This window comes from Canis lupus, chromosome 11 (genome assembly GCF_048164855.1).
Source record: "Canis lupus baileyi chromosome 11, mCanLup2.hap1, whole genome shotgun sequence".
In the NCBI taxonomy this organism is placed as follows: domain Eukaryota; kingdom Metazoa; phylum Chordata; class Mammalia; order Carnivora; family Canidae; genus Canis; species Canis lupus.
The window spans coordinates 3,653,216-3,678,351 of NC_132848.1; the positions used below are offsets into that span (position 1 = coordinate 3,653,216).

The window sequence follows — 25,136 nt, forward strand, 5'->3', positions numbered from 1 at the left end:
GGAGACCCGTTTGGAGGCCAGAGTGGTAGCTCAGAAATGTGATGGTAGGTTGGACTAGGTTAGGACAGCAGAAGTGTGGAGGAAGAAAGGATTTGAGCTAGATTTTGGAGGCAGACGCTGCAGAACTGGATAGGTCAGTTCTGGGTGAGGGAAAGTCAAGAAAATGATGACTTGAAGTTTTTGGCTTGAGCAGCTGGGGTAGACGGTAGTTCCATCTACGGACACGGGCAGGCTTGGATGAAGGACCTGGTGCAGTGCAGTGATACTGTTGGGTTTTTCAATTTGTGGTGCCTCTTAGACACCCAAGCAGAGATGTTGGTAGGCAGTTGGAGACAGGCATGTGGAGTTCGGGACAGAGGTCCTGAGAGAGTTCTAATCCCTGCTCACCTTCAGAAGCTCAGATGCCTGGCTGGCTCAGTTGGTAGAACTTGTGCCTCTTGATCTCAGCGTCGTGAGTTAAAGCGCCATGTGGGCCGTGGAGCCTACTCAAAAAAGAAGATTCAAAAGCCCACATCAAAACTCACTGGGAAACTTTCATTGATTAGCCCTCCCTCTGACTGTTTAGTCCTCTTGCTATCACCTGCCAGTGTTTGCATAGTCAGTTTGTGCTGTGAAAATAAGTATTTTTTAAAAATATATTTTTAAAAAGATTTCATTTATTTATTAGAGAGAGCAGGAGTGGGGTGAGGGGCAGAATGGAGAACAGACTTCCCACTGAGCAGGGAGCCCAATGTGGGACTTGTTCCTGGGACTCTGAGACCATGATCTGAGCGGAAGGCAGATGCCCAGGTGACTGAGCCACCTGGGTGCACCGAAAATAAGTATTGTTTGATGTTTTGTTTTGGAAAGGTCTGCATAGGGACGCCTGGGTGGCTCAGTGGTTGAGCGCCTGCCTTTGGCCTAGAGCATGATCATGGGGTCCCGGGATCGAGTCCCACATCGGGCTCCCTACATGGAGCCTGCTTCTCCCTCTGCCTGTGTCTCTGCCTCTCTCTCTGTCTCTCATGAATAAATAAATAAAATCTTTTTTAAAAAAGTCTGTACATGTTTCTTTTTTTTTTTTTCTGTACATGTTTCTCATGGGACTCACTCCCCCTAACTGGACTATAACTTCCTCAGGAAGAGGAACTGTGTGTCTCCACTCCTTCGTCCCCTCATGCAGCTGTGCATCCTTAGCCTATGCTCAGAGATTGCTTTTTCCTACTCTTTGCGGTGATAGGACAGAGTCATGAAACTCTAAGTAACAAATGTCATGCTCTGTGGACTTGAGTCCAAGAACGTAAGCATGAAGTCCAGTGAGATGGGAGACCTGTGAGCTCATCGCTCCGTGTATCTCCTGTAGCCTGCACAGCTCCCCCAGGCCTGCAGTCCTGATCCTGACTATTTCACCCTGGGTCACCCCTCCTCTTGAATTTCCCTTCGCAGAAGCCTCAGTGTAAAGTGTGCCGGTCGTGCCCTGTGGTGAAATCCTCTCAGCACCTGTTCCTGGACCTGCCTAAGGTAAGTGGGCCTTTCCATCAAGCTGGTCTGCATGGCCTCTTGGGCCTCCTCTGCCTCAGCCACAAACCTATATCAAGCCACATTCAAATGTTTTTAATTTCCCTTTAAAAATATACAGGCTTTATTGTAAAAGAGATACAACATATTAAAGGGGACACAGTGAAAGGCCTGGCCTGTTCCCCAGAGGTATTGACTATTGGCTCATTTTCCTTTGTGTCTGTTCAGAAATAACATATGCATATGAAAGTATTTTTATGTCTTTTTTTCTAATACAAATTAGAGGGATCCCTGGGTGGCGCAGCGGTTTGGCACCTGCCTTTGGCCCAGGGCGTGATCCTGAAGACCCGGGATCGAATCCCACATCAGGCTCCCGGTGCATGGAGCCTGCTTCTCTCTCTGCCTGTGTCTCTGCCTCTCTCTCTCTCTCTGTGTGACTATCATAAATAAAAAAAACAAAAAAACAAAAAACAAATTAGATCATAGTATTCATAATGTTCTACAGTCTACTTTCTTTTACTTCATAACATGTTTTGACTGATTTTTTGTATTAGTAGATTTGCCTCTTTAACTTTTGGAAATAATTTTAAGCTCATAAAAAGAGCTGCAAGAGGAACTCCTGGGTGGCTCAGGAGTTGAGTGTCTGCCTTCGGCCTAGGGCGTGATCCCTGGATCCTGGGATCGGGTCCCACATCGGGCTCCCTGCATGGAGCCTGCTTCTCCCTCTGCCTCTCTCTCTGTGTCTCTCTCGTGAATAAATAAATAAAATCTTACAAAAAAGGGTTGGGGGGCACTGCAAGAATAAACAGTTGCCGGATCAGAGAACCTCAAGTATGCATTATCTAGGTTCACTAGTTTTTGTTTGTTTGTTTTAAAGATTCTACTTACTTGAGAGAGAGAGAGAGAGAGAGAGAGAGCACATGAGCAGTGGGGAGGGGCAGAGGGAGAGAGAGAAGCAGACTCCCCAGTGAGCAGGGAGCCCAGTGCAGGGCTTGATCCCAGGACCCTGGCCTTAAGACTCAAGCCAAAGGCAGATGCTTAACTGACTGAGCCGCCCAGGTGCCCCTAGGTTCAAGAGATTTTGCTCTTTTTTTTTTTTTTTTTTTTTGCTCTATTTATTTTAACGTAATTTTTTGTTTTTCCACATATGCACATATGTAAATAGCCTCTTTGCTTTCTCTTCTTTTTTTAAACACTTATTTAGAGAGTGTGAGTGTGCACCCGCAGTGGGGAGGGGCAGAGAGAGAAGAGAGAGTCTTAAGCAGACTTTGTGCTGAGCATGGAGCCTGATGCAGGGCTTGATCCCATGATCCTGAGATCACCACCTCAGCCAGATGCTTAACCAACTGCACCACCCAGGCAAACCTATATGCCCTTTACTATTTTTTTTTCCTTTTTTAAGATTTTATTTATTTATTCATGAGAGACAGAGAGAGGCAGAGCCACAGGCAGAAGCAGAAGCAGCTCCCTGCAGGGAGCCCGATGTGGGACTTGATACAGGACCCCAGGATCACACCCTGGGCTGAAGGCAGATGCTCAACTGCTGAGCCACCCAGGCTTCCCTATTCTCTTTACTCTTAAATACTTAATCATGTTTCCTGGGGCGGGGGGGAGACATTCTTGTATAACCATAGTAAACAACTTCAAGAAATTTAATTTTGATGTAGTTATGTGATCTACCATCCATATTTCAATTTTGTCAGTTATCCCAATAATATACTTTATAGGGTTATTTTTCCTTTAGTACAGAATCTAGTTCAGGGTCATGTATTGCATTTAGTTTTTCTGTCTTTAGTATCCTTTGTTTTTCTTTCTTTCTTTTTTTCTTTCTTTGTTTTAAAGACTTTATTTATTTAGTTGAGAGAGACAGCATGTGAGAGAGTGAGCACGAAAGAGGGAGGAAGGGCAGAGGGAGAAGCAGACTCTTGTTGAGCAGGGAGCCCCAACATAGGTCTCCATCTCAGGGCCCTGAGATCATGACTTGAGCTGAAGGCAGGTGCTTAACCGACTGAGCCACCCAGGCACTTCTCTAGTTTCCTTTTAATCTGAAACAGTTCCTCAGCCTTTCCTATTTTTTTTTTTTAAGATTTTTTATTTATTTATTCATGCGAGAGACAGACAGAGAGAGAGAGAGGCCAAGACACAGGCAGAGGGAGAAGCAGGCTCCATGCAGGGAACCCAACGCGGGACCTGATCCCGGGTCCCCAGGATCACACCTTGGGCTGAAGGCAGCGCTAAACCGCTGGGCCACTGGGGCTGCCCTCAGCCTTTTCTTTTCTTTTCTTTTCTTTTCTTTTCTTTTCTTTTCTTTTCTTTTCTTTTCTTTTCTTTTCTTTTTTTCTTTTCTCTTTCTTTCTTTTTTAAGATTTTATTTATTCATGAGAGACACAAAGAGAGAGACAGAGACACAGGCAGAGGTAGAAGCAGGCTCCATGCAGGGAACCCAACGTGGGACTCGATCCTGGGACTTCAGGATCATGCCCTGGGCCAAAGGCAGGTGTTAAACTGCTGAGCCACCCAGGGATCCCAGCCTTTGTTTTTTATGACACTAATGGTTTTTAAGACTGCAGTCCCTAACCCGCCCCCCTTTTGCCCCCAGTAGAAGATTCCTCATATTGGATTTGTTGGCTGTTGCCTGATTAAATTCAAGTTATGCATCCTTAGTTGGAATACTACAAGAGTGATATTGCGTCCTTTCCAAGGGGTACACAATGGCCATTTCCCCCTCATTGGTGATGTTAATTTTGTCTAGGCAAGGTGTAACTCAGTTTCTCCACTGTATAATTAACATTTTTCCCCCTGCAACTTATAAGCAGTTTATGAAAGTATAGTTTTATTTTTTACTTATTTTTTTGTGGGGGGGCAGTATATTTTTAAAACATAGAAATAACCTTGCTCATCATTAAAAGGTGCCCTAGGTTTGGCATCTGTTTGCTTAATCCTTATCCTGAACCACTTTCCATGAAGCTTTTCTAGCCCTACCACCCCTATGCATGTACCCTTCTCCTTTGCTCATTTATTAGTTATCCGTTGTCAGTGTGGGCTCATGGATTCCTGTTGTTTTCAGTGGTTTATAATTCATTCCTGTCACAAATTATTTTCATGTTCAAACTGTCCCTTATTTGGCCAGCAGGAGCCCCTCTAAGATCATTTCTCTGTGTTTTTGACATCTCCCACCTTTTTCTAAGTGCTTCCTTATTTTCTGGCATACCAAGGTATCTAGGTTCATCTATTCCAGCCTCAAAGTCAACCATTTCTCCAAAAATCCCTGGTTCATTTTATTTTTTTTTTTTTTTTTTTTTTTTTTTTTTTTTTTTTTTTTAATTTTTATTTATTTATGATAGTCACAGAGAGAGAGAGAGAGAGAGAGAGAGGCAGAGACACAGGCAGAGGGAGAAGCAGGCTCCATGCACCGGGAGCCCGACGTGGGATTCGATCCCGGGTCTCCAGGATCGCGCCCTGGGCCAAAGGCAGGCGCCAAACCGCTGCGCCACCCAGGGATCCCCCTGGTTCATTTTAGTAGAGAATGGTACTAGGTCAAGTCTGAGGTCTGCTCATTGCTACTGGGGTATCTTTGCTTCTAGGCTCTTCTCGCAAAAAGAGTTAGGCATTGATTTGCAGTTCACACTGATCCTGCAATTCCAGACTATCCCTACCTGGTTCTTCCTCACCTTTCCTTATTTCATTGTTGTGTCTCCCTTTTTCCACAGGGAGTACCCTGGCTCCCAACCTGTACTCATTTGCTCAGTCCTACAGTACACTGAAAAATAATTTCAGAATTACTTCACCTATAACACTACAAAAAAACCTGCTTAAAAAAAGTTTAGGGTTTGTTGGCAGCCTTGCCCCTTCCCTACTACTGAAGGTATATAATCAGATCATGTGTTCAAAATTGTTTCAGTTTTTTCCCCCTTCAGTATGGTTATGTTACTAAAATAAGTTAGTAAGTTTGGTTCATTTGCTTTTAGTTGTTTTTTCCTCTCCTTGTCCTTATGAATTTCATTTTTTAAATAATCAGGAGAACATCGGTCTGCTTTTAAAAGTCAAAACTGAGCACTGGGTGTTATTCTGTATGTTGGTAAATTGAACACCAATAAAAAATAAATTTATTTTTATTTATCTATTTTTTTAATTTGTATTTATTTATTATAGTTGCACAGAGAGAGAGAGAGAGAGGCAGAGACATAGGCAGAGGGAGAAGCAGGCTCCATGCACCGGGAGCCCGACGTGGGATTCGATCCCGGGTCTCCAGGATCACACCCTGGGCCAAAGGCAGGCGCTAAACCGCTGCGCCACCCAGGGATCCCAAAAAATAAATTTATTATAAAAAATAAATAAAAGTCAAAACTGGGGATGCCTGGGTGGCTCAGTGGTTGAGCATCTGCCTTTGGCTCAGGGCATGATCCCGCAGTCCTGGGATCAAGTCCCATGGTGGGCTCCCTGCATGGAGGCTGCTTCTCCTTCTGCCTGTGTCTCTGCCCCGCTCCCCCCCGTGTCTCTCATGAATAAATACCTAAAATCTTCCAAAAAAAAAAAAATTAAAACCATACAAAAAGGTATCTTCAGAGAAGTGTCATTCCCTTTCTTGTTCATGCCGCCTTGTTCTCCTGTCTCCTGTAGATGATCAGTTTTGTCTTTGGTTTTATTCTTAGTGTGTTTATTTTTGTAAACATATCCATAAAGCAACTGTGTGTGTGTATGTGTGTGTGTGTGTGTGTTTTATTTCCTCTTCTTATTCAAAATACAGCATTCTGGGTGTATACTGTGTTGCGTTTGTTTTTTTCACCTGACAATATGTTCTGGAAATCCTACTGTATCAGTTCATAGGTACCCTCATTCGGTCAGTTTTTTGTTGTTGTTGTGTTTTAAAAGATTTTATTTATTCATGAGACACAGAGAGGGAGAGAGAGAGGCAGAGACACAGAGGGAGAAGCAGGCTCCCTGCAGGGAGCCTGATGCAGGATTTGATCCTGGGACCCTGAGGTCACGACCTGAGCTGAAGGCAGGCGCCCAACCGCTGAGCCACCCACGTGTCCCATTTGGTCAGGTTTTTTTTTTTTTTAAGATTTTATTTTATTTATTTATTCATGAGAGAGAGAGAGAGAGAGGCAGAGACACAGGCAGAGGGAAAAGCAGGCTCCACGCAGGGAGCCCGACGTGGGACTTGATCCCTGGTCTCCAGGATCACGCCCTGGGCTAAAGGCGGCGCTAAACCTCTGGGCCACTGGGGCTGCCCGCTATTTAATTTTATAATGATAGGATTGCATTATATATTATTGTCTTGTGATTTGCTTAATCAGTGTATCTTGGAGATCTGTACATGTCAGTACATACAAATCTAACTCTTTAATGGTCTTATAAGTATTTCGTTGTATCGATATATTTCTTTAAACTCTATTGAACCATGGAAGTTGGTTGCAATTTTTTGCTATGATGAATACTGTACTTCCTCATACACATATTCATTCACTTTTGTGTATTTCTTTTTTTTTTTTTAAGATTTTATTTATTCATGAGAGACACAGAGAGAGAGAGAGAGGCAGAGACACAGGCAGAGGGAGAAGCAGGCTCCCTGCAGGGGCTCGATCCTGGGTCTCCAGGATCACGTGCTGGGCCGAAGGTGGCCTTAAACTGCTGAGCCACCCGGGCTGCCCTGTACGTGTATTTCTGTTGCAAAAATTCCTAGCAGTGGAATTGCTGTCAAAGTCACAAATCTTTTAATTGTATTATTACCAAACTACTCCAGAGAGGTTGTTGTACATATTTATCCTTATGTGAACCATGTATGAGACTGTCCTAAATTGGCCCTATGACTTTCTCTGCCATCTCAGCTGGAAAAACGACTAGAGGAATGGTTGGGGAAGACATTGCCTGGCAGTGACTGGACACCCAATGCCCGGTTCATCATTCGTTCTTGGCTTCGAGATGGCCTCAAGCCACGCTGCATAACTCGAGATCTCAAATGGGGAACCCCTGTACCCTTAGAAGGCTTTGAGGACAAGGTAAAAACTCTATGCTTTATTCCTATGTCATACTATTTTGCCTTTGGGTTGAGATCCTGGGCTAGCAAAATAGACTGTTAATTATGTCTTGCTTCAGTCGAAGACTGGCTTGGTGAGGTTTTCCCAGTGTTCCTTCATCCTATTCTCTCTCCCTCCTCTTGGCCCTCCAGGTATTCTATGTCTGGTTTGATGCTACTATTGGCTACCTGTCCATCACAGCCAACTACACAGACCAGTGGGAGAGATGGTGGAAAAACCCAGAACAAGTAAGCAGTTCTTGGTTACCCTGTCCATGGGGAGGGTATTGGGGTGGTTAGGGTTGGGTGTCTGATTTTTCTTGGTCCTTTGAAGATCATCTCAGGAGTTTTGTCTCCCAACTGTATTCTGTAGGTGAACCTGTATCAGTTCATGGCCAAAGACAATGTTCCCTTCCACGGCTTAGTTTTCCCTTGTTCAGCTTTAGGAGCTGAGGACAACTATACCTTGGTCAGCCATCTCATTGCTACAGGTACCCTGGAAGACTGAAGATGGGGAAGTTCCTAGGGAATGAGGGCTGAGGCAGTATTTGGAAGGAGAAATAGGAAATAGGAAATAATTAGAACACGAAAACTTAACCTAGAAGAAGGGAACAAGAACTGAGGAAAACAAAAGTCTGAAGTTAAAAGTTTGTAATGCATACAAGCAAAGCAAAAAAAGACTACAAGAATAGAAGAGATCCCCAAGTTCTTTGCAGGCCCACTACTCAAGGAGAAGTGTTTCTGGACACCCATAGTTGAGGTTGAGGGAGAGGAAGGAAGAGTTAGTGGGTCACAGAGGGAAGGGTGTGCTTTGACCACATGGTTATTCTACTTCTCTGTCCAGAGTATCTGAATTATGAGGATGGGAAATTCTCAAAGAGCCGGGGTGTGGGAGTGTTTGGTGACATGGCTCAGGACACGGGGATCCCTGCTGACATCTGGCGCTTCTATCTGCTATACATTCGGCCTGAGGGCCAGGACAGTGCCTTCTCCTGGACAGACATGTTGCTCAAGAATAATTCTGAACTGCTTAACAACCTGGGCAACTTTATCAACAGGTGGGACCTGGGGAGGGGTGGTGGTCAGAGTTAGCAGATGGGCTGGGGGTGGGGCATGTGGGGTGGTGGCTAGCTCTGCTGCACTAGGTGGGAGAGATGGAAGAGATGGGGTTGCCCAGAAGGCTTGAATGAGCAGGAGCTGTGAGGGATGGGGAGGACAACATGGAAATCCATACGGAAAGTGGATTTCTATCAATTGGTACCTGATTCTAGAACATAGTAGGATATGTTTGCTGGGGTGAAGTCAGTTGTAGAGGTGTGATTTAGCAGAGTTGGTCACAAAGTGAATTTTTGCAAATTGTTTTCTTATTAATGTTCTTTATAGAATTGGAAATGTGTCTTTCCTAGCAAAAAAGTTTACTTGCAGACCATTGGAATAGTTTGGCAGAAGAAAGGGATTGTTTTAGCATAGGGGTAGGAGATGTTTACTATACTTTTGGAGGTTTTTGTTACTTTAGGCTTACACTCTTTATTGGTCTCCGTCTCAGTTATTCTGCAGTCTAAAGGATACTCCATGGCTACACACCCTTTCAGATTTGGTTGTTAACTGCGTTACACAGATTGTCTCTTGGAGTGTTGGATAGCAAATAACATTTTAACTTGATCATACCTTGTATTGATTTCTTAAAAATAAAATGAAGTTGCTTAACTTTATCAGGTTTCTCATTCTTAGGGGAGAGAGAGAACAAGGAATGAATTAGTTAAGCTTTGCCTTTTAGCTTGAGGGAGTCAGATGTCAGTTCTAAGAGAATGGAGAATTATGAAAATCAGGTCAAATTTCTATAAAGAGACTGGGCAGTAATTCCTCTTTTCCCTCTCCTTCCTTACTCCTATCAAGAGCTGGGATGTTTGTGTCCAAGTTTTTTGGGGGTTACGTGCCTGAGATGGTGCTTACTTCTGATGATCGGCGCCTGCTGGCGCATGTCACCTTGGAACTCCAGCACTATCACCAGCTGCTGGAGAAGGTTCGGTAAGTAACCCGCACCTTGGTCTCATCTCTGTGGTCTGTGCTGGCATGTTGAGAGCCTGATACTGGTCCCTCTGGGACTTCACACGTTGGCCTACCTCCTCCCTTCCCAGGATCCGGGAGGCCTTACGCAGTATCCTCACCATCTCTCGCCATGGCAACCAGTACATTCAGGTGAATGAGCCTTGGAAGCGGATTAAAGGCAGCGAGGCTGACAGGTAAGTTTGGTGGCAGGAATAAAGTGGCGGTGGGCCCTGTCATCCTGGAAATTCTGACTTCTCTCTCTTCTTCCCCAGGCAGCGGGCAGGGACGGTGACAGGCCTGGCAGTGAATATAGCTGCCTTGCTGTCCGTCATGCTCCAGCCGTACATGCCCACGGTTAGCGCCACCATCCAGGCCCAGCTGCAGGTCCCACCTCCAGCTTGCAGCATCCTACTCACAAACTTCCTGTGTACCTTGCCAGCAGGACACCAGATTGGCACAGTAGGTCTGGGCGCTGGACGGTCTGGCCTCTGAAAATTCTTGCCTTTGCCATGCAGCCTTTGAGGTGGGGTCAGAGAACCTGGATATAGGACTCTTACAGCTGTTCTCTGAACCCCTTCCCCACTCCCCCCCCAACTCTGCACTTAGGTTGTTTCTGATAGCAAGTCCTTGGTACTAGCTCACAAGCCCAGTAGGTCATCTAGCCCGTCTGCCACCATCGCTCTTCATGCCAGAACCCAGGACGTGGCACATAAAACTAATTGGCCTACGGTAGATGTTTGAGAAACCCCACGGTCCCCTGGTCTCCATAATGCCAACAGGCAGACAGGGAGAGTACGGGATAGTGTGTCCTCCTTGACACGAGAGATGATAAAGTAAATTCATCTCTAACTCTCACGTCAACTGAGCCTCCTTAAATAGTTTAAATGGTCTCGGGCCTTATGAATACTCTGGGCTTTCAGAGGGAGCTGCCAGTGCTTTATCTGGATGCTTTACAGAAGCCAGCAGGTATTTGCTCATTTGTTTCTTCTAAAACGTGGAGTTCCTGAACGTCAGTGACTGGGGTAGAGAGGCTCTCTGAACAGTCTGGGAGGGTTTTTACCTAATCAGTGGGTGATTATGGAATTTCTCCTTCACAGGTCAGCCCCTTATTCCAAAAATTGGAAAATGACCAGATCGAAAGTTTAAGGCAGCGTTTTGGTGGGGGCCAGGTGAGAAAGCTCAACTGTGCTGTCACCCAGCAATGGCCACAGTGTCGTGTCCTTGGTGTCTTCAGGTAGTTCTCACTCAGGTTCCACTGCTTCCTTCCTTAGGGTTTTTCTTTCCTGTCTTAGCAGCAAGAGCCCTTGGAAGTGAGAGGTCATCATAGTCCCCTGAGATGTTACTTACCAAGCAGGTGGTGACTGTGTTTTTTATTCTCCAGGCAAAGACACCCCCCACGCCAGCAGAGGCTATGGCCGCAGCTGCCCCACAGCAGATACAAGTGCTGATGGATGAAGTGACAAAACAGGTATGCAGTGGGAGCCCTGTGGGAACCCAGAAGAGCGGACTCCTAAGTAGGTCCTTCCTGGTCTGACTACTGCTACTCCCCACCCGCTCTTAGGGCAACATTGTCCGAGAACTGAAAGCACAAAAGGCGGACAAGAACCAGGTTGCCGCGGAGGTGGCTAAGCTCTTGGATCTGAAGAAACAGCTGGCTTTAGCTGAAGGGAAACCCCTGGAAACCCCTAAAGGCAAGAAGAAAAAGTGAAAGTGAGAACCTGGCTCATAGAAAGTTACTTTAATGGATATGGATAATAATAAATAAATGTACAATCTCTATATACATGCTCTTGCCTACCCCAAGCTTTCCCCCTACTGAATAGATGGGGTTGAGGGTCACATCGTTGGCACTGGAGAAGATGATCAGCAGCCACGTCTGTGAAAGGTAGGTAGTGGCCCAAGGGGGGAAGTGATGGTCCCAGCTGTTCATGCTTGGTGCAGATTAACCATTCGGTCAATCAGAGCCCGGCGAGTCGCCTCTACTTCCCTGGTCAGGCGCTCGATTTCCTGCTTGAGCCGTTCATTCTCTTCGGCTAGCTGTGCCACTTTCCTCTCGTTCTCTTGTTCTTTCTCCTTCATGCGTTGCTTTCCAGCCCCAGCTGGGGACTGGCCACTCTGTTTCCGTTTCCTAGGTCTTTTTTGGTCTTCCTCTTCCTCCTCTTGAGCCAGGGAGCTGTGACTGGAATCTGGAGAGTGAGGGCTCTGGAAGGTGTTCGTGACCTCTGCTGGTCCTGGCTCCTCAGTCAGCCAAGCCAGAGAGGCAGGGTCGAGAGTGGTGAAGGTTTTTGATTCTTCCTTCAAGGGAAGGAAGAAAGGCAGGGTAGACATTAGTTGAGAAGGGAACAGCAATACCCTCCCACCCTGCCAGCTTTAGGCACAGCATTCTCACCTCCTTGTTTCCAGGGGGTGAAACACAGGTACCCCCATGTTCATCTGAGGACAGTACCTCCTGCAGGTCCTCATACCAGGCTTCCAGCTCCCAGCTGGACAGTGCCCCGAAGGAAAAAGGCAGTGACTCAGCTGCCATCTCTGCAGTTGGATCAGGCTCTGGAAAAGGACATACTCAGGATGGCGTGGGGGGTGGGGGTGGCCGGGTGGGAGTGGAACAACTCCGCAAAGCAGTTAGTCTATACAGGTTGGCAGACCGGCCTGGTACCTGTTTGCAGGTCAAGTTTTATTGGAACATAACTATATTTATTTACATACTGTTTATGGCTGCTTTCATGCTGTAAGAGCAGAGACCTTAGCATCCAAAACATTTACTGTTTGGCCCTTTAAAATTTATCATTGGTTCTTTTTATTTAATTTTTTTTTTAAAGATTTATTTATTTATTCATGAGACACAGAGAGGCAGAGACACAAGCAGAGGGAGAAGCAGGCTCCTCGCAGGGAGCCTGATGCGGGACTCGATCCCAAATCCTGGGATCACGACCTGAGCTGAAGGCAGATGCCCAACCGCTGAGCCACCCCGGCGTCCCTAGCAGTTCTTTCTTTCTTTCCTTCCTTTCTTTCTTTTCTTTCTTTAGATTTTATTTATTCATAGAGGCACAGAGAGAGAAAGAGGCAGAGACACAGGCAGAGGGAGAAGCAGGCTCTATGCAGGGAGCCGGACGTGGGACTCGATCCAGGTCTCCAGGATCACACCCCGGGCTGCAGGCAGCGCTAAACCACTGCGCCACCGGGGCTGCCCCTATCAGTTGGTTGTATACTAGTATTCCCTCTCTGCTGCTTTTGCCCGGCATTTGAAGCAGCATGGGTGTAGAATACACATTCTTATGGGATCCTGGTAAAAGTCCTCAGCCTTCCTTGGGGGACTCTGTTGGTAGTTTCCAGGGGGCAATTATCAGACCATCTTGTGTTCCTTTCTCCTGTGTGGGGAGTCCTTTGGGTGAGTCTAACCTTGATGGGGACTGAGGTTTGTAAGACAAACCAATTCTTTGTTGGGGCTGACTGCTCACTCAGCCAGCTTTCAATTAGGACATGCTCTAAGAATAGTGATTTGGTCACCTAGTTAGGGGCAGGCCAGGAGGAGGGATGTGGCTGTCAGCAAAAGTCTGCTCAGATTCAAACTCTATCTTATCTTCTCTAGGTGTTTTCATAACTTATTAGGGCCCCAAGACAGGGACCCTAAGCGGCATCTCTTAGAAATTGGTTCTAGGAAAGGGATGGTTAAGTTTTCCTGCTCTCAAAAAAAAAAAAAAAAAAGTTTACCTGCTCTCAGGTGTGGTGATGTATGAAGATACACTTCCTTCTGGAACACTGTGGGGATCAAAGACAGAGGTTAGCCATTTTGGGAAGGGAGAGGGGCAGTTCCTTTTATCTCCAGCCTCCTATCGGTCTTTCCTCACTTCTGTCTTACAGGGTATGGACAGTCAGTGGTCCCTGCAGCCGTTTCCAAGGACAGAGGAGAGCCTGACCTTTATTTTTAGTTGCTGACATTTGCAGTCCTGATTACATAATAGAAAAATCATGGCCAACTTGACTTTCTCTAAATTTAAGGTAGGCCTCAAACTGCCAGGGAAAAGACTGGACGACAGGGAAGGGAACAAATCAAGTTATTTTCCTAATTCCATTCCCACACTGACATCCTGGAAATACACATTTCCAGCCTCGACCTCTCCTGGGACCTACAACTGTGTTAGCTGCTTATTGCTTTTGGATATCTAAGAGGCATCTCAGACTTCATATATCCAAAGACAAATTCTGCTCACCTCTTCCCTCCATCTTCCCCATCTCAGTAAATGGCAACTCTACGTGCTTAAGCCAAAAGCATTAGTACTGCCCTTCATTCCTCTCTTACACCCAATTCAAACCACCAGCCCAATTTTTAAACTCATTCTTCAAAAACCAGAACCTGAATACTTCTCAAGAATTCCATTGTTTGCAATCTAGGTCAAGTTACTCTCCTCTGCTGGATTACTCAGGTTCCCGGCTTCTGCTCTTGCCACCCTGCCCCAAGTCTGTTCACAACACGCAGCTGGAGTGAGCCTTTTATTTTATTTTATTTTATTTTATTTTATTTCAATTATTATTATTTTTTTTTATGATAGTCACAGAGAGAGAGAGAGAGAGAGAGGCAGAGACACAGGCAGAGGGAGAAGCAGGCTCCATGAACCGGGAGCCCTACGTGGGATTCGATCCCAGGTCTCCAGGATCGCGCCCTGGGCCAAAGGCAGGCGCCAAACCACTGCGCCACCCAGGGATCCCTGGAGTGAGCCTTTTAAAACTCTAGTCAGGTCCTGTCAGTCTGTTCAAAACTCTTCAAGGACTAAAGTTCATGAATATTAAAGGCTAAAGGTCCTTAATATGGCTTAGAAGGCCCCACACAATCTCCTTCCCTGCCCTGGATTTCTCATTGACCACTCTCCCTCTAGTCCGTCCAGCTGGCCTGCTCCCTAAACTCTGCACACTCCCACCTTAGGACCTCTGTTCTCACTGTTCTTTCTCCTGGAAAGCTCTTCCTTTCACAAATCTGCACAGCTTACTACTTTGCCTCTTTTCAGAAGTTTCATTTAAATGTCACCTCTGTGAGAGAATCTCTAATGACTCAAGGTAAACATCCTGGGCATTCACTACCCTTCCATGCTTTGGTTTTCTCCTTGGCACTTCTATATTTGTTCGCTGTGCACCTTTTCCCACGAAATGTAAGCTCTGTGAGAACAGGTCTTTTCCTTGTTCGTAGATGCATCCTGGGCCTAAAATGTGTGGCACATAGCAGGTGTGTAATAAGTAATTTGTGAAGAATGAAAGAATTCTCCCCAGTGTCTCATAGGGAAGGGAGGAGGAAGCCCAGAGGCAGAGCAGCAGCTGCCCAGCCCTGGGGACTGGAGATGCAATATCTCCCAGAGTGTTTCTCTTCAGGGCTGTCCTCCCTGGGGGACCCTCCTTGCCTTCCAGCGTGTGGGATGCCGCTTTCATCAGCAGTGGGGCCCCAGGCCAGAGGGCTGCAGAGCCAAACAGGGGGCTGGCCTGATGCAACGGTTACACAGAAATTAGCTGGGAGGCAGGACGCGGGGAAAGCAGCAGGGACAAATCCCTGCGGAAGGACCCTACACTGGGGAGACCCCAAATGGCTTCCCACACTTAAGGGATCCAGAATGCTCTCTTGTGCAGGAGGCCCCCGGGACCTCTGGGGGAATGGGAAAACCCATCTCTGCTCCCTAGCCATTGGCATCCCTCCTCCTCCCAAAGTCTGGAGTCTGTCTCCTTAAGGTTCTCTTCTCCGTTAGGGTGTGGAATGGCTGTCCTGTGCAGGACCCAGGAGCTCCATCCACCGACGTGGCCACTCTGGCCCTGAGACGCTGGGCTGAGACAGGATTGGGGGTGGGGTAGGGGCAGGGCCGCTGGTGGGAAAGTGGCGGCAAGGGCGTGAGCCAGAGCCATCCAGGCGTCTCGGCGTGGGGGAGTGTCCTGCCGCCCCGCCTCCCACCGGACAGGACCAAGGAGGCGGCCTAGGGCAGCAGCGGAAGACAGGGAGTCTCCCGAGGGCATCCGGACCCCTTAGCCCGACGGCCCAGAGCCGGGCCCGCGCTCCGGGCAGGGTGGGGCGCCGCTCCCGTCCGAGGGAAGAGAGGTCTGTAAGCACCACTCCCGGATAAAGGATGCTCCCCGTCCCTCCCTCGAACTGTCACTAACTTCGTCGGGGAACGGGTGGGGCCGCATCCTGAGCAGCTGATGCCCCAACTTCGAAGGGACAACCAGCATCCCCGAGGACTAGAGGGTAAAGAGCAGGTGGGATCGGTACTCGCCTCTCTCCTCAGGTTCCGGCTCTGACTGTGGCTCTGTGGCTGCCACCCGCTCATCTTCAACATGATCCGCTCTGTGCCTTACACTCAAGCCTCTGACCTCGGAGGCCCGAGCGCGGATGTTTTAAGGAGGCCCTGCCCTCCCCTCGGGGGCGGGCCCGCAAGCCTGCCAATCAGGGCGCGGCACGCCGGCGCTGGCCCCGCCCCGCCCCCCGCGCCCGCCACTCAGCAGCCCCCGCGGCGCCGCCCCCTTCGCTCCCGCCGGCCCGTGGGTAGAGGTGGTGTCGGACCCGGAAGTGGCTTTGGGTCACGAGGCTCCGCGGAGGAGGCGAGTGAGTCATGCGCGCGCGCGGAGGGGAGAGCTGGGGGGGAGGGGAGGAGGGGAGGAGAGGGGGGCGGGGATGATGCAATGTTTGGCAACCGGTGTCTCGGCGCGCACGCGCAGGGGCCGACGAGGGTGGTGGGCGGTGCGGGGGGGTGGGGGAGAGGAGAGGGCGGGGCGCCAGCGCCGGGCTCCCAACGGCCCCAACGGCTCCCAACCGTGGCCGCCCTCAGGCTGCCTGCGAAGCCGCGCTGCGGCTCGTCCTCCTCGGCGCCCTTATTCCGCCCACCTGGCGTTAGCCCCCGCCTCGCCGTCTGCATGGGGGGCTCCCATTTTGCTCGGTCCCCTCCTAGTTAGTGGGCGCGAGGTCTTCTAAGCCAATCTCTTTTGAAAGTTTGCATGCAGCCACAGGACCGCCTAACGTCTCCTCGAGTAGGCGCATAGAAAGATCCCGTTTAGCTCCCTAATTCCCCCAGAAGGGGCCGAGGAACTTGAGTACTTTTGATGGTCATTTTCAGCTCCTCGCCGAAAAGCACCCCTAACTTTTATCTTTGTGAAGTTTCTGATGAGCGCTCAGCATGCCAGGATTCAGGACTTGGCCCGGTGGACGCGATTCTCAGCCTCCCCCCCCCCCCCCGTACTCTGGTGCCTCCACCAAGGATCAAGACCCGCCCTTTTCGCTGTACCAGCCGCGCAGGTCCTGTGACTCCTGCGTGAGGAGCCGTGCACCCGCCGCCTGCCGCCTCGGTGCTCGGGCGACCTTAGAGCCTCGTTGCCTGGGACGTTGGGTGCACTTGAGCGCGCAGCCGCCTTGCACCGGGTTGTCAGGAGCCCAGAGTCTGGCCTCACCTGCCCCTTTACTTGCCCCCTAATATCCGTGCCACAACCGTTCTTGTTTGTAAATAAAGGATGACGAGTTGTGAAGGTAAAACGAGAGCACTATGAACTTGGAGGCAGCTTAAACAAAAGTGAAAAGCATCGCTTAAAATGCAAACGTTTTTCTTGTGCCATTAGAGAGAAAAAAGATGCCATGTGGCGGCCGGTTGTATTCACTGTCATACCCTCACGGGGGCAGCCAGAGTTAAGTAGAATCTGTCACAAGGCCGGTTGTGGCTGCAAGGAGGTTTAGGTGGTGGTGTGACGGTGACAGGTCCTCGGCCGGGCCTGCTCCGTTGCTCCAGACCTCCATTTCCCCTTCAGTAGATGGGGGTGGGGGTGGGTTGGACCAGATGGTCTCTCCTGGCCCAAAGACATGACCAGGTTGTCAGTGACAGGCAGAGGTCATGTGACTTGACAGGCGGAGGTCCTGTTGTGACATGTTGACCTGGGGAGGCGGGTCAAGTCCCAGCACACTACCCGGGAAGCCTTTGGGGCGGGGCAGGGCAAGTCGCGACTTTCATCTTTTGGGGCCGGCCCCTCCCGGACCCGGCATTCCTGGCTCCCCCGACAGACTGTGGCTTTGGAAGGGGCCCCTCCCCGGGGAGGGCTGGGATTGGCCGCCGGTGGCCTGGGAAGAGGCTCAGATCCTTCCGCGGAGGGCGGGGGGGCCGCGTGGGGTGTTTGTTCTCTTGGGGATTAATGGGGGGTTGTGGGGGAGGGGTAGGCGCGCTCCCGCATGCGCACTGCGGCCCCTCCTGTTGGCTCGTCGTTGTCCGCTGGGCGGGGGCCCGGCCCCGCCCCTCTCCCGTCCGGGCAGCGGCGGCGGCGGCGGCGGCGGCGGCTGCGGCGGCGGCGGCGGCAGCGACGGCGGCGGCGGCGGCGGCAGCCTGCGCGGTGCCTTCTGGGAACGGAATCCCCAGGGCTGCCCCTGGCCCCCATGGCGCATGCGCGGGAGGCCGCTCGGTGATCCGCGGCGGCGGCGGCGGCGCTTCCTGCTAGGACCGGCCGGGGCCGTACCGGAGGCTCGGGCTCCGCCGACCCTCCTCCCACTCCCTCCCACTCACCCTCTGGGCCGCGACTGCGCAGGGCGGGGCCGGCCGAGCCATGGGCCGCGGTGAGTGCAGGGCCCGGCCCCCCCGCCCCTCCCCCTCCCCTCCCCTGCTGTCCCTACCCTCTGCCCCCCGCGTCCTCGGCCCCTTTCCCGGCCCCATCCCCGCCCCCCCGCCCTCACCTGCCCCCGCCGTCTCTCCCTCGCACTGCTTGACTTTTGCCTTCTTCACCTCCCTCCCTCAGTGCTTCGCCCACCCTCCGCCCGCCCTCTCCCCAAGTTCCTTCCTACTTCGTGCGCCTTCCCCTCCTCCCCAGGCAGAGGGAAGCAGGCTGGGTGACAGGGCGCCTTGTTACGAGAGGGAAAGTTTAGGAGCCGCCGGTGTGGGGTGGGAGCGATGGTGAGGCTGGGGGGCTGCTTGCAGGCGGGGGGGGGGGGCTGCGTCCCCACTTGGAGCCAATTTGAAGCCGGTGGGGTAGGAGGTGCTGAAGCCCCTTGCCTCGGGCTTGGGGGGAAATCAGGAGCTTCTCGGGATTCTGGGAGAAGACAGAGCTAGGTTGCAACCCTTCCTAGGAAGATCAAGTGAAGCAGATCAGTGATCGTCTCATGGGGCGGGCATGGGGGCTTCTGTTCGTACCACCCTGAGGGCCGTTGGGCGACCGCCTGGTGACCTGTGGGGCAACCCGTACTTTTATATGATCTTCCTGGGGGGTAGGGAACAGCAGGGGGCCAGACGCTCTGGGAAGCTCCTAGTGGCCTGGCATTATGGGAATTTGCCCATGTTCCAGGATGGATTCTGTCTCTGATGGGACAAAGGGGCTTTGCCCTTTATGTCCAGGGGTTGGGCTCTGATTCCTTGGCCCCGGGGAGTTGTTGAGGCTTGGATCCTCCGGTTCCTTGGGCGGTACCTGGAAAGGACGGTTGTGGACTCACCAGCAGATCCCTGAGATCTTTCCCTGGACAGTGTCCTGGGCTTTGGTGCTCTCGGAGTTGGGCAGATTCCCGACAGCCCCCCCTTTCTCCTGTGTTGCAGGTGTGGGCTAAGCCGGAGGCCCCGGCTCTAGACTGGACCCCACAATGTTTGCAGAGATGTTCAGGTAGCCACCGCGGGACGGCAGACAGCTCTCAGTTTTCTTTCCCAGCTCCCTGAGGGTTTCCCAGGCCCCTGGGTTCTTTCGGGTCTCCCCGGCATCCTGGCCCTGCTGGAGAAGTCCCGCAGGTACCCCGCGCACCCTGATGCCCGCCCGGACATGTGTGTTACCAGGCACGTGGGAGCTGATTACACACAATGAATGGGGGCAATGAGAGCAGTGGAGCAGACAGAGCTGGGGGCCCTGTGGCCACATCTGTCCCCGTCGGCTGGCAGCGCTGCGTTCGAGAGGGTGCTGTGCTCTATATCAGGTGCGGATCCCCAGCGCTCTCGCCGCCTGTCCTCCCGACGCCCGGTCTCTGGTAGCCCGATACTCCTCCCTGTCCTTCCTTCCTCAGCCTTTCTTCTCTCTGTGTCGCGGGCCCTTACATCTGTCCTCCCTCCTCGTCCCACACCCTTCATCCTCCATGCTCCCTAGGAAGGTCTCTGACTAAGGAACTGTCCTTTGGGCATGTCAACTAACTCCATGCTCTCTGACCCTGTGCTCTCCCAGCCCAAGTGGCACAGAGCTGTCTTCCCTGGAGCAAACCCGGAGCTACCTCCTCAGCGATGGGACCTGCAAGTGCGGTCTGGAGTGTCCACTCAATGTCCCCAAGGTCAGAGTGGTGAGGGGAGCCGGAGAATACAGGGATAAGCCAGGAGACCTGCGACCAGAGTCACTGACCGTGGTAGCTCTTCTCACAGATTCCGCTCTCTCAGGGTCCCTGTCCGTGACTCCCGCCTTACAGGTTTTCAACTTTGACCCTTTGGCCCCGGTGACCCCGGGTGGGGCTGGGGTGGGGCCCGCATCAGAGGAGGACATGACCAAGCTGTGCAACCACCGGCGGAAAGCCGTTGCCATGGCAACTCTGTACCGCAGCATGGAGACCACCTGCTCACACTCTTCTCCTGGTGAGTCTTCTCCACACGCTCCTGACAACTGAGGAAAACTTAAGGGCCTGGAGGAGGGACGGTGGGAGGAGCTCCAGGAGAGGGAGCAAGGAGGGGTGGAGGGGGGAGCCACCCGATGAGACGAAGGCGCAGGGAGGTTGCGAGGTTATGGGAGATGGGATGGGGAAGACAAAAGAAAGGGGTTGGAAGGGGAGCCACCGGCTGACCCTTCTTTTCTCATTTATTGCAGGAGAGGGAGCGAGCCCCCAAATGTTCCACACTGTGTCCCCAGGGCCCCCCTCTGCCCGCCCTCCTTGTCGAGTCCCCCCTACAACTCCACTTAATGGGGGCCCTGGCTCCCTTCCCCCAGAACCACCCTCAGTTCCACAGGCCTTCCCCCCTCTAGCAGGCCCTGGGGGGCTCTTCCCACCACCTAGGCTTCCTGACCCTGTCCCCTCCGGAGGCAGCAGCAGCCCCTGTTTCCTCCCAAGGGGCAACGCCCCCTCTCCAGCCCCACCTCCTCCGCCGGCTATCAGCCTCAATGCTCCCTCCTACAACTGGGGAGCCGCCCTCCGCTCCAGCCTGGTGCCCCCTGACCTGGGCTCTTCCCCAGCCCCCCACACCTCCTCCTCACCACCTTCAGACCCCTCTCTCTTCCACTGTAGTGATGCCTTAACGCCCCCTCCTCTGCCCCCGAGCAATAATCTCTCTGGTCCTCCTGGCCCCCCTGGTCCTGCCACTCAGCCACCAGTGTCTTCAGCCACTATGCACCTGCCCCTGGTCTTGGGACCCCTAGGAGGGGCCCCCACGGTGGAGGGGCCCGGGGCACCCCCCTTCCTTGCTAGCAGCCTACTCTCTGCAGCGGCCAAGGCACAGCATTCCCCGCTCCCCTCTCCCAGCACTTTACAGGGCCGAAGGCCCCGTGCCCAGACACCCTCAGCTTCCCACTCCGCATCACCCCGTCCCTCTCAGCGTCGTCCCCGCAGACCCCCAACTGTACTGCGATTGCTAGAAGGGGGAGGCCCTCAAGCCCCTAGACGGAGCCGTCCTCGGGCCCCTGCCCCTGTCCCCCAACCCTTTCCTCTCCCTGAGCCATCCCAACCGATTCTCCCTTCTGTGCTGTCCCTGCTGGGACTCCCCACCCCTGGCCCTTCCCACTCTGATGGAAGCTTTAACCTTTTGGGGTCAGATGCACACCTTCCTCCTCCCCCAACCCTCTCCTCAGGGAGCCCTCCCCAGCCCAGGCACCCTATCCCGCCCTCCCTGCCTGGGACCACCAGTGGCAGCCTCAGCAGTGTGCCAGGTACGGGAGTGTGGTAGGGCTCTTCCTCTGAGGCACTTAGGGGAGTTTAGTGAGCTCTTTGGTGGTTTTCTGGGTTGGAGGCGCGAAGGTTGGGTTCTTTGGATGCCGGGGATAAAGGTCCTCCCTTGAGCTGAATTTCTCTTTTCCTTTGCAGGTGCCCCTGCCCCACCAGCTGCCTCCAAAGCCCCCCTAGTCCCCAGCCCTGTACTTCAGAGCCCGTCGGAAGGGCTCGGGATGGGGGCGGGCCCAGCCTGCCCTCTGCCTCCCCTGGCTGGTGGGGAGGCTTTCCCTTTCCCTAGTCCTGAGCAGGGCCTGGCGCTGAGTGGAGCCAGCTTCCCGGGGATGCTAGGGGCCTTGCCTCTGCCTCTGGGTCTGGGGCAGCCTCCACCATCTCCGTTGCTCAGCCACAGTTTATTTGGCGTGCTGGCTGGGGGAGGGGGACAGCCTCCCCCTGAGCCCCTGCTCCCCCCCCCTGGGGGACCCGGCCCTCCCCTAGCCCCAGGCGAGCCTGAAGGGCCTTCGCTTTTGGTGGCTTCCCTGCTTCCACCAGCCCCCTCAGACCTCCTTCCACCCCCTTCTGCACCTCCTAGCAACCTCCTGGCCTCTTTCCTGCCCCTGTTGGCCCTGGGCCCCACAGCTGGGGATGGGGAGGGATCTGCAGAGGGAGCTGGGGGTCCAAGTGGGGAGACGTTTTCAGGTTTGGGAGACCTGCCCCCCCTACTGTTCCCCCCACTTTCAGCACCCCCTACCCTCATAGCTTTAAATTCTGCGCTGCTGGCTGCCAGCCTGGATCCCCCCTCGGGGACGCCCCCCCAGGTGAGGATAGGGGCTGAGTGGGTGGGACAGGAGGAGGTAGAATCAGGGATGGGAGCAGGGAATCAAAGGCTTTCAGTTTCATGCCTGAGCTCTTCCCTGGGGCCTGCGGGGAGGGCTTAGTTCTTGGCTGGGGGTAGGATGGCTGCAGGAACTGGGTCTGTATTTAATAAGCGTGGCCTACTTCACGTGAGGCTCCGGTGAGGTGGTACGTGTGCAGGTACTGTGCGTTCACGAACTGCTTCACGAAGAGCGTCACAGCCGTTCTTTCTCCTTAGCCCTGTGTCCTGAGTGCCCCCCAACCTGGACCACCTACCTCCAGTGTCACCACGGCAACTACTGACCCGGGGGCCTCCTCTCTGGGCAAGGCCCCCTCCAACTCAGGGAGACCCCCCCAACTCCTTAGCCCTCTGCTGAGTGCCAGCCTGCTGGGTGAGTCTGAGGGGAAAAAAACTGGTGCAAAAGAGACAAAGAGGAAGCAGTGACACTTGGGAGTAGAGGCCGGATGACCTGGGAAGAGTCTGACCCCAGGGTTACGCCCAGGAGGTAAACAGGGTCAGTGCAAGGGCTCCTGGTTTGCCGAGGGGCCTCCTGATCCTCCAACTCCTCAACAGGTGATCTGTCTTCGCTGACTGGCAGCCCTGGAGCCCTCCCCAGCCTGTTGCAGCCTCCTGGCCCTCTTCTCTCTGGCCAGTTGGGGCTGCAGCTCCTCCCTGGGGGGGGAGCTCCGCCACCCCTCCCGGAGGCTTCTAGTCCCCTAGCCTGCCTGCTACAGAGTCTCCAGGTGAGGGCGCTTCCCGGCGGGGAGGCGGGGGCTTCAGGGGCAGGTTTTTTCCTCAAATGGAAGTAGAGGTTTTTTGTTCCCGACACAGAGGCACTGGCTGGGACTAAGGTGCTACTGTTTGTCTGCAGATTCCCCCGGAGCAGCCGGAAGCCCCCTGTCTGCCCCCCCAGAGCCCCACCTCAGCCCTGGAGCCGGAGCCTGCCCGGCCTCCCCTCAGTGCCTTAGCCCCACCCCGTGGTTCTCCTGACCCCCCAGTCCCTGAGCTGCTCACTGGGAGGGGGTCAGGGAAACGGGGACGGAGGGGAGGAGGGGGACTTAGGGGCATTAACGGTGAGGCCAGGCCAGGCCGGGGCCGAAAGCCTGGCAGTCGGCGGGAGCCTGGCCGACTGGCCCTCAAGTGGGGGGCACGTGGTGGCTTCAATGGACAAATGGAACGGTCCCCAAGAAGGACCCACCACTGGCAGCATAACGGGGAGCTGGCCGAAGGGGGTGTTGAGCCCAAGGATCCATCCCCTCCCGGACCCCATTCTGAGGACCTTAAGGTGAGCGCAGGGTGATGAGGGTCTGGGCTGAAGGGCTCTGAGGCAGGCTGCAACGTTCTTCCTCTTCCTCATTTTTCCTACACATACAGTCCGTGTTTTCCCAGGTGCCCCCAGGGGTAGTCAGAAAGTCTCGTCGTGGCCGGAGGAGAAAATACAAGTGAGTGTTGGCCTTTCCCCACTTCTTGATGCTTTATAGAAACCTCTACAGAGTGGCTGACTTTCAAAAAGGCACAAATCTATTTAATACGAATACAGATAATCTGCCTTTTTTATCCCGAAGTAGAAAGTTTCCCGCCCCAGCTCTGAGCCTCCCCCGGGCTTGGGGAGGTAGCGCTGATCACCTGCGCCCTTACTGGCCCTTATTGCAGCCCTACCCGGAACAGCAACAGCTCCCGCCAGGACGTGACCTTGGACCCCAGCCCTACAACCCGTGTAAGTGTGTATCAGGGTTGAGGGGTGTGTAGGGGACGAGGCAGAAGAGGAGGACTAGAGGGAGGGAGTGGGGAGAAAATAAAAGACTTCCCGGTACCTAGCTGTTTGATCACTTCTTTCAACTTCCCCCTCTCACACAGGCGGCTGTCCCTCTGCCTCCCCGGGCCCGCCCTGGCCGTCCTGCCAAAAACAAGAGAAGGAAACTGGCCCCTTAGCAGCCATACCTGGAGCTGGATCTGATCCTGATTGGGGAGAGCTGAGTGCTGAGCCTTGGGAGCCCCTGCCAGCCACCTGCACCTGTGGACAGTGGGTGGGGGCACTACTCCCCACTCAGAGCACAAATGCAAGCCCTTCCCCTACAATCCCATCCTGAGCCATTGCAGGGGGTAGGGAAGCTCACCCCCTCCCCCCCAAAGCCATGTCACTGAAAAGGCCTGGGGGGGGGTGGTATATGGCCCTCTCCCCACCAGGCTAAGGGGAACACCCCCTTCCCCAGGTCTTTTATTTGTTTAAGTTATTTTTGCACAAATGACTCTTTTATATTTAATTCGACTTCATTGCCTCCCTTCTTGAAGCCAGCAGGCTCAGTTTACAAACCTGTGAGCTACTGTTGGCTGCTGCCCTCCTTCCCAGTGAAAGGTACAAAGCAATAAGCATCATGCATTCCCCCCTCACCCCTCCAACACCCCTCTGCCTCTGGCTCAGGTTGCTCAAAGCACAGATCCCCTCTTACCCCCGTCCCCAGGTTTGAAACACATAGCCTCATTTCAAGGTGTAGCCAGCTTCCCTCTACTTTCCTCTGGGATCTAACAGGGGGTAAGGGGGCACAGAGAGCCTGCTGGGCCTCTCCTCCCACACACACTACACTGCCCCTTCTCCCCCATCGAAACGCTCAGAGACGTTGTGATGATGCGACTGAGGATTATGCAACGTGGTCCAACCGGAGCGGCCAGCACGACCCGCTGTCCAGGGGCTGCCTCCTGCCTTTTCTTTTGTAAAGACAAGACCGTTGGGAGTTTTAATTCTGTTTTGTACTTGCCCTGTGGGGCCTCCACTGCTTTTCTATGGGAGACACTCTTAATTTAACAGATGAGAATATTTTGAAACTCTGGCTCTGGCTCTGTACTCATTTTTTCCTTAATTCCTTGGTAAGAACAGGTTATGGTTTAAATCTTGTTGGGGC

The 25,136-nt window shown here is 52.7% G+C and overlaps 4 protein-coding genes across 13 annotated transcripts in view; 2 read left to right on the plus strand and 2 right to left on the minus strand.

Moving 5' to 3' along the window:
• The window catches only part of MARS1 (methionyl-tRNA synthetase 1), a 22,472-nt gene extending 11,128 nt beyond the window's left edge, over positions 1-11,344 (plus strand). For both annotated transcript variants that reach the window (XM_072842964.1, XM_072842962.1), the window contains exons 11-21: positions 1,426-1,500; positions 7,329-7,499; positions 7,670-7,765; positions 7,890-8,007; positions 8,361-8,574; positions 9,413-9,544; positions 9,655-9,759; positions 9,838-10,024; positions 10,663-10,734; positions 10,947-11,033; positions 11,127-11,344. In XM_072842964.1, the coding sequence (XP_072699065.1) occupies positions 1,426-1,500; positions 7,329-7,499; positions 7,670-7,765; positions 7,890-8,007; positions 8,361-8,574; positions 9,413-9,544; positions 9,655-9,759; positions 9,838-10,024; positions 10,663-10,734; positions 10,947-11,033; positions 11,127-11,273 (1,404 nt within the window). In that variant the 3' untranslated portion in view covers positions 11,274-11,344. The remainder of the gene's footprint in view (positions 1-1,425; positions 1,501-7,328; positions 7,500-7,669; positions 7,766-7,889; positions 8,008-8,360; positions 8,575-9,412; positions 9,545-9,654; positions 9,760-9,837; positions 10,025-10,662; positions 10,735-10,946; positions 11,034-11,126) is intronic.
• DDIT3 (DNA damage inducible transcript 3) lies at positions 11,289-12,092 on the minus strand. Its single transcript, XM_072842974.1, has 2 exons — positions 11,955-12,092; positions 11,289-11,860 (listed from the first exon to the last, which is right to left on the minus strand). Exons 1-2 carry the CDS (start codon positions 12,090-12,092, stop codon positions 11,492-11,494), a joined length of 507 nt encoding a protein of 168 aa, XP_072699075.1. The 3' UTR covers positions 11,289-11,491.
• On the minus strand, positions 11,289-15,876 carry LOC140642419 (DDIT3 upstream open reading frame protein). Its single transcript, XM_072842975.1, has 4 exons — positions 15,814-15,876; positions 13,277-13,324; positions 11,955-12,112; positions 11,289-11,860 (listed from the first exon to the last, which is right to left on the minus strand). The coding sequence occupies exons 1-2, from the start codon at positions 15,874-15,876 to the stop codon at positions 13,283-13,285; spliced, it is 105 nt and encodes a 34-aa protein (XP_072699076.1). The 3' UTR covers positions 11,289-11,860; positions 11,955-12,112; positions 13,277-13,282.
• On the plus strand, positions 13,506-25,064 carry MBD6 (methyl-CpG binding domain protein 6). 9 transcript variants are annotated; one of them, XR_012038848.1, is made up of 15 exons: positions 17,914-18,125; positions 19,093-19,156; positions 19,324-19,460; positions 19,703-19,805; positions 19,938-20,100; positions 20,330-21,382; positions 21,537-22,198; positions 22,474-22,627; positions 22,810-22,979; positions 23,108-23,521; positions 23,611-23,678; positions 23,890-23,953; positions 24,094-24,263; positions 24,529-24,592; positions 24,850-25,064. XR_012038848.1 is itself a non-coding variant. In XM_072842960.1 (13 exons), the coding sequence occupies exons 3-13, from the start codon at positions 19,348-19,350 to the stop codon at positions 24,166-24,168; spliced, it is 3,039 nt and encodes a 1,012-aa protein (XP_072699061.1). In that variant the 5' UTR covers positions 13,506-13,564; positions 19,093-19,156; positions 19,324-19,347; the 3' UTR covers positions 24,169-25,064. The 9 variants fall into 9 exon arrangements, 5 of the variants coding, with proteins under 5 accessions (XP_072699061.1, XP_072699059.1, XP_072699062.1 ...); XR_012038846.1 differs by having other exon boundaries at positions 24,529-25,064; XR_012038849.1 differs by lacking the exon at positions 24,529-24,592.
• The last annotated feature ends 72 nt before the right edge of the window (positions 25,065-25,136 follow it).